Consider the following 7,806-nt stretch of genomic DNA (forward strand, 5'->3'; position numbering starts at 1 on the left):
CGATTTCTGTTTTTCGGTCTACCAGCTTGATGTGTATCCATTATCGGGGGTTTAACAACCATCATCTCAGCAGGAATCTCCCAATCATACGGTTATGGAAGGGGGTAAACCGCCTCCTCATACGAACTTCGGTACGTTTCCATTTTGTAAGCATCTATAGTCAGATGTCCAAAGTTAGTTTTTTTCAAGTGCTTTAAAACCATTATGACATGACCACGAGGCAAACCAGTTACTTCCCAATATTTGCATGTACAAGTCTCTTGCCTCAGATGAACTATGCCACCATGTTTGAAATCATGCACTTGATATATTGCATCTGAAACACCTGAAACGGACCATCATGTTGTACGCTCTTCATTTTTCCTAACTACTTTTCCAGCCCACTCCGTTAGCACTATTAAACGCTTCCCTGTAAAGAATATATATATATATATATATATATATATATATATATATATATATATATATATATATATATATATATATATATATATATGAATGAGAGGTTATATTGAGAACATGAAAAGGTTGAGAACGCGAGAACGATTGTAGACCACTCGTTACGTAACGACATTATAAGAAAATTACATTTTCATTTAATACAAATAAAATTGTTTGTTTGTAACTTCCATTTTCATTAATTAATTTCATTAATTTTGATGTAACATATCAAAAAAATTCTTTTATTATTTAATTAAAAACGTTGTGTTAATAAATTAAGTTCAACTCTCATTTACACACAAAAAAATCGCCATTATTAAGAATATATTATGCTAAATATATTTATGTATTTCTTTTTGGATAGAATAAAAATTAATAAAAAATATATAAATACATTTTTTATGCAGTAAGTAATAAAACATGACATGCATTCATAATTTTCCTTTTTATTCGTTAATGAATGAAAGTGTACAAAAAAATGTTTTTTTTTTTTTTAGAATTTATGATAATTGATTTTGATCTAGTTATGTTAATCTTTTTTTTTGGAACAGCAAATACAAATATATACTAAACTACTCCTAAATTATTCCATCTATGTCCACAATGAGACTTGAACCCTCAACTTCAAAGAGAAGGACAACATCGGATACCGTTGGACTAGTTATGTTAATCATGAATGATTATATAAATAAATAAACATTAAGCATTTTGATAGATTACAATCTTCATGCATTTACCTAAACAAATATATAATCATACAATTCTATTCATAAATGAATAAAATAACATTCACTTCTATTCATAATTTCATACTCTTGTTATGCTATTAAATGAATAAAACTAAATTCAGTTTTATTCATTAGTACATAATTGTTTTTGGTTTTGCTCTAATAGGTTTTTTTTCTTGTGTTGAATATCTCCACAATATCTTGACTTGGAATGAGTTGCTTTAACATGAACTTGTGTTTTTTGTTGGCTTCTAAAATTCACGTGCTTGTCAAACAAACAATATTGACACCTACAAAATTGCAGCAACCCTTTTATTTGATCAGTCTATAGTCTATATAAAAAGTTGCAATAAAATGTACATACAATAAAATATATATACTACATTCATGTATGAATAGAACTTAAAACCTATCAATAAATGAAATCTTGTATATAAGTAAATTCGTTAGTTATATGAATCCGCAATACATGTTATATTTATTAATGATTAAAGGTACCACTCAACTTAAATGAATCATGTTTGTATTTTCTATTCATTTACGATTGTAGTTATATTTATTAATGATTAAAGGTATCATTTAACGACATTTAAAAGACTAATCATCAAGATCACGAGAAAACCGACGTAACAGTGAATTTGGTATTTTGCTCCTGACAAGTTTTTCCCATTTTATTTTCATATGTTAACAATTATACTATATATGAATATAATAATAATAATAATAATAATAATAATAATAATAATAATAATAATAATAATAATAATAATAATAATAATTTTAATGAGTCACTAATGTTCGAAATTACTTCAAATCTTGCAAAGTATCAAGCCCAATAACATAAATGCATTTGATATTTTCAAGTTCCTCTTAATAAGTGTGTTCTAATTATTCATTATATGTGAAGTGCATTTTTTATTGCACAATTACATTGAATCCATGTCAGATGTGACATCTCTAAAGAGATGAAACTGGCTATATAGAATAGAGACTTCGAATAGAAAATTGCATCCCACATTAGTCGGACTACCAAATCATCTAGGGGAACAATTGAGAGCCTAATGCCTAAAGTATCTTATTAAACATATCTTACCTTCAATTGTGAAACTGCTTAGCTGTTTTATTGAAGGGTTCATCGGATAATCGAGTTTCTTCACCGACTGGGAAGCCTTAGCCTCCGTTCTATATAATAAGAAAATGATGAACCTTGTTTTTTACGGATCCAAAATCCGACCACCGTGATGCCTTCGTCACCGTAACTTGCACCGATGTCGGCTCTATGGCCTCCATCAACTTCTGATGTCGCAGAAGTAGTAGACAAGCATATTTTTTGTTCTAGTTTTCTTTTATCTCCGACTCACAATACCTCTTTTGTATATCTGTTGCACAATCTCTACCTTCTCTGGTTTGTTTCGATTAAACGAAAATGGTAGTTGTTGCTGGATATTAGGACTTGATGGAAACCGATACATAGAGAGGGGGAAGGAAGCGTGAATAGATGAACATGAAGGGTTGAAGACGGTGTATTACCGGTGGTTTGTAGATGGAGACAATCTTGTTCTAAAGCTTGAACAGGGGAGTAGAAGTTGGAGTAGATAAGCGCAGGTGGTGATGATGGTGATAGATTATGTGCCAAGGAACAAAGGTCGTCTCCCAAACACGCAGAAGTCATAACAAACTAAAGATATTAAGCCTAATTTAAGGAAATTAGATTTATGTTATTTTCTTATTCACACTTACCCTAATTAAGCCATTTGAATTTACCTCAATACCCTTTACGGTATTTTCTTATTTACATTTTGAGATATTTAGTTTTCATATTAACAGAAATGGCCCCTTACATATTAGCCCTATATCTAAGAAATTGGATGGTCATGATATTTTCTCGCGTTCTCAACCTTTGTCATGTTCTCAATTTAACTTACCTCTCTCTCTCTCTCTCTCTATATATATATATATATATATATATATATATATATATATATATATATATATATATATATATATATATAATTAACTTATTATTCGACATAATTAAATTCCAAATGAAAGTCATACCTCCATCGATGCGACGCTTGTTACACCATTCCTGTGAAAGACGACGCAAGAACTCAAGAAGGGGTATTATAGGCATCTTCCTTGCATCTACAGATAAATCATTCATGGACTCTACACTGTTCGAGGTCATGTAATCGTACCATTTTGACGGAGAATATGCTCTAGTCCATTTAGCACATGGAATTTCACTTAGGTACGTTGCTACTTGCGGCCTAGTAGAACTAAATCTATACCACAAATCTTCAAATACATTTCTTTTGTAAGCTCTCACAAGCCTCCAAAACAACACTTTTGTTTTATTATTTTTCCCAAACCTGTGTACCAGTGTTGCAAAAATCGGACTACTCGGCCGAGTACTCGGAATCGGACCTTTACTGATGGGAGTAGTGTCAACTCGGGAAAAAAAATCGGACTAACTCAAAATCGGTCAAAACTCGGTCAACCTTGGTCAAAACTCGGTCAACCTCGCTCCAACTCGGTCTTACTCAGGCTACTCGGTCAAGAAGTCAAAATCGGTCAACAAATTCAAATTCGGTCAATGAGGGCAAAAATTGACAACCTCATAAAACTTATTTTTTTACTTTAAAAAAATTACCCTAAAACCTAAAAAACAAGCGACATTCCGAAATTTGGTTCCCCCTCTTTTCTAGGAGAATTCGACCTCCTATGCTCTCTCTTGTCTTTCTCTTCTACTCGAATTGTGATACTACCAGCGGCAGCGATCGAGGTTCTATTCTACAGTTCGACTAGCAATAATGTGTTCATGTCTTCCTGAGTCGTGATACTACCAGCGGCAGCGATCGATTGTAGACCGACAAGATCCTCAGTAGTGATCAAGGTTTTTTCTCTTCACTCTTACCGCATCTCTCTATGGTGATTTTGGATTTCTTCTTCAAGAACTTGTTTTTTTTTTTGTATTTGAGTTTGTATAACCGTATGTATTTCACATTTGAGTATTTACAAAAGCAAATGATCTATATCAGTATTGTTACTCTATCTCACTGTCGATTTCAGATTTCTTCATCAATAGCTCGTTTTTTTGTATTTAAGAACTCCCACAATGTCCTACTGTTACTCCCACTATGTATTTCATCAAGAATTTTGTCCTTGTTCCTCATTTTTCCCTTAAGATTGTTGGTTTTTGACTTGGTGTGTATCAGTGTATCTATTTCGTGATTTCTTTACAGGACACAGGTGTATCAGTGATTCAGTGTATGTATTTAGTGTATTTGATTTCTTTACTAGAGTAGAGACTGAGGTTACTACAAACAAGTGGCAGTGGATATGCATTTGATTGTCCCTGTTTGAATTCAGATTTCACAGTTTGTAACTTTGTATGTATTTTTTTTCCTGTTTTTTGTATAATAGACTAATAGTATGTATGCTATTCTGTTTTATCACTTTACGTGACTTTGTATATTTGAATGTATTTCAGAATTCAGATTTCCAATATTAGTTCACAGTTTGTATGTATTTTTTTTCCTGTTTTCTGTTTCCTGTTTTTCCTGTTTTCTATTTTTCTAAAACAATGTGTGTGTTTTAGACTCACTAACTCACTTTGTGTTAGATAGATTTCTAACTAAAGTAATGACATCAACCACAACAACCCCGTCTACTGGATCAACTGCAGCTCAAGAGAATGTTAAACGCAAATCAAATGATTCTGGATGGGAATATGCAGTGTGTGTGAATCCTAAGAAATTGGAGCGAGTGAAATGCATTTTATGTAATAAAGAGATGGGCGGGGGAATCAATAGACTAAAACAACATATTGCACAAATTAAGGGAAATGTTTCTTCATGCCCAAAGGCCACAAAACATGACCAAATAAATGTAGAGATGCTCTTCTTGATAACCAAAATAAAAAAAGGGGGAAGGTATATGAAAATGAGTCTTTAAGAGCACAAGTGAATATTAGAAGTAGTGAGAATGAAACCATTACCATCGATGATGATTTGATAGAAGATTCATTTGGCTCTAAGAAGGCTAAACGTTCTTTTGGGCCTATGGATCGGTTTCCAAACACTATCAACCCCCAAGATGTTTCAAACATGGGAAAGAGCAAACAAGAAAATATGTCAAATGTTATTCGTAAGGAACACATGATTCGTGTGAAAGAATATATTTGTAGATGGGCCTATGAATGTGTCATTCCTTTTCATGCCTTTGAAAAGGATAGCTTCAAAATTATGTTGGAGGCGGTTGGCCAATTTGGACGTGGGGTACCACCTCCAACTATATATGAGATGGGAGAAACATATTTAAAGAAAGAAGTAGAAAGAACAATAAATTTGTTGACACCATACAAAGACGAATGGAAATCTAATGGATGCTCGATTATGACGGACGCATGGTCCGATAGAAAGAGAAGGATTATCATGAACTTATGTGTTAATTCAAAGATGGGGACCGTTTTTTTGTCATCTAAAGAATCATCGGATGAAGCTCACACAAGCTCACACATACATGAGTATGTTGAAAGTTGCATCAAAGAAATTGGCCCCGAGAATGTGGTTCAAATTGTGACCGACAATGCATCAAATAATATGGGAGCGGCCAAGTTGTTAAAGGAAAAAAGACCAACTATTTTTTGGACATCTTGTGCAACACATACCCTCAATCTTATGCTTGAAGGTATTCATTTTAATTGTGCTAAGTTTATAATTTAGTGTTCTTTAATAATTTTTAATAATATTATTAACGTTTTATTTATTTTAAAAGGTATTGGCGGGCTACCTAGGTATAAGAAAATTCTCAACCATGCAAAAACACTCACGGTGTTTATTTATGCTCATCATAAAACTTTGGCCATGATGAGACACTTTACCAAGAAAAGAGATATTGTGCGGCCGGGAGTCACGAGATTTGCTTCCGCATTTCTTACTTTGCAAAGTTTGGCCGATAAAAAGGCCCAACTAAAACAAATGTTTACAAGCGATGAATGGGAATCATGTAGACTTAGCAACACCGTTAAAGGGAAAGCCACATATGACACGGTGGTAAATGCCACATTTTGGACCGGTGTAACATTATGTTTAAAGGTTTTTGCCCCTTTGGTCAAAGTTCTTCGGATGGTTGATGCGGATCGAAAACCATCAATGGGTTTTGTATATGGTGAGATTCAAAATGCGAAACAAGAAATTATTAATGCTTTGGGAAACAATAAAAAAGCGTATGAGCCTATTATGGATATCATTTCGAAAAAGATGAAAGGTAGGCTTGATACAACCCTACATGTGACGGCTTACCTTTTAAATCCATATTATCTTTATAAGAATCCGGAGATCCAAAATGATATTGATGTGACCGATACGATTGTTGATTTTGTCGATACAATATATCCGGGAGATCATTCTTTCCAAAACCATATTGTGATGGTTAAGTTGCCGGTTTACATGGGTAAACAAGAAAATTTTAGTCGAGAAATTGCAATTAAAGGATGTGAGGTGAACAACGACAAATTTGATCCGGGTAATATATTTTTAAATTGTATTTATTTTATAAAATTCCAAAATAATAAATTTAACAATGTTTTTTTTCAACTTGTAGCGAATTGGTGGGTAGCTTATGGTGCCTCAACTCCACAATTGAGAAAGATTGCTACAAGGATACTTTCTTTAACAACTAGTTCTTCGGGGTGTGAAAGAAATTGGAGCACTTTTGAAGGGGTTGGTAGTTTACTAAATTTAATTATAATTTTTAAGTAGTTTATTCAAAACTTATATATTTATCAAACTTTTTTTTTGCTTATTTAAATTTGTAGGTACATACAAAGAAAAGAAATAGATTAGAGACGTTAAAATTGAACAATCTTGTTTTTGTTCAATTTAATGCAAATTTGATGGAAAATAACAAGAAAAGAAAGACTAAGGATATGGAAGTACTTTTAGCAAAAGATGCAAGTGAGGCTCAAGAATGGATTGTCGAAAATGATGTATTGTTGGATGAAGTTGAGCCCGATGAAGCTATGGGTGACGAGGAGTTTTTACAAAATCGTAGAAGTTCTAGATTAAGAGAACTTGATGAGGAAGAATATGTGTCGGAGGATGAAGAAGAACTAAATGAAGATGTTGAACATGAATCGGATGGAGTTAACATCAAAGAACAAATTGGAGCTACGTTGGAAGAGGAAGATTAAATGATTAATCTAAATATTTAATATTAAAGAATGGTGTCTATTTTTGAAACAATTTAACATTTCAAAATGTATCTTTTGTTGATATTTCACCTAATTTTGTAATGAATTTCAATCAACTAATATTTTAAATTATGATATTTGACATGTATAATTTCCTTTAAAATATTTTTTTACATGATTTACCATATCCGAGTACTCCCCGAGTACTCCCCGAGTCATCCGAGTACTCGCTACTCCCCCCTCAGCCGAGCAGGTGCCGAGTAGCGAGTTCTCCAACCTTGCTGTGTATTATGTTTCCTAGTAGATGAAAAGCACACACGCCATGATGAGCGTGTGGGAAAACATTTTCAATACTAACCCGAATTGCATCGGCCCTATCGGTTACAAACGTCAAATCTTGACAATCACCAACGCATTCATACAACTTTTCAAGAAACCATG

The 7,806-nt window shown here is 33.0% G+C and overlaps 1 protein-coding gene across 1 annotated transcript; it reads left to right on the plus strand.

The window, feature by feature from the left end:
* Positions 1-4,814: 4,814 nt before the first annotated feature.
* On the plus strand, positions 4,815-7,365 carry LOC145158076 (uncharacterized). Its single transcript, XM_079077023.1, has 5 exons — positions 4,815-5,104; positions 5,146-5,861; positions 5,949-6,698; positions 6,777-6,895; positions 6,991-7,365. Exons 1-5 carry the CDS (start codon positions 4,815-4,817, stop codon positions 7,363-7,365), a joined length of 2,250 nt encoding a protein of 749 aa, XP_078933149.1.
* The last annotated feature ends 441 nt before the right edge of the window (positions 7,366-7,806 follow it).

This window comes from Lactuca virosa, chromosome 2 (assembly GCF_052849685.1).
Source record: "Lactuca virosa cultivar CGN04683 chromosome 2, Lactuca_virosa_CGN04683_v6, whole genome shotgun sequence".
Taxonomy (NCBI): Eukaryota; Viridiplantae; Streptophyta; class Magnoliopsida; order Asterales; family Asteraceae; genus Lactuca; species Lactuca virosa.

Excerpts from the sequence above, each read along its gene's own strand:
- LOC145158076 (XM_079077023.1), top strand. The coding sequence starts at position 4,815 with ATGACATCAACCACAACAACCCCGTCTACTGGATCAACTGCAGCTCAA. Across the intron at positions 5,862-5,948 it reads CCTCAATCTTATGCTTGAAG|GTATTGGCGGGCTACCTAGG; the intron begins GTATTCATTTTA and ends TTATTTTAAAAG. Across the intron at positions 6,699-6,776 it reads CAACGACAAATTTGATCCGG|CGAATTGGTGGGTAGCTTAT; the intron begins GTAATATATTTT and ends TTCAACTTGTAG.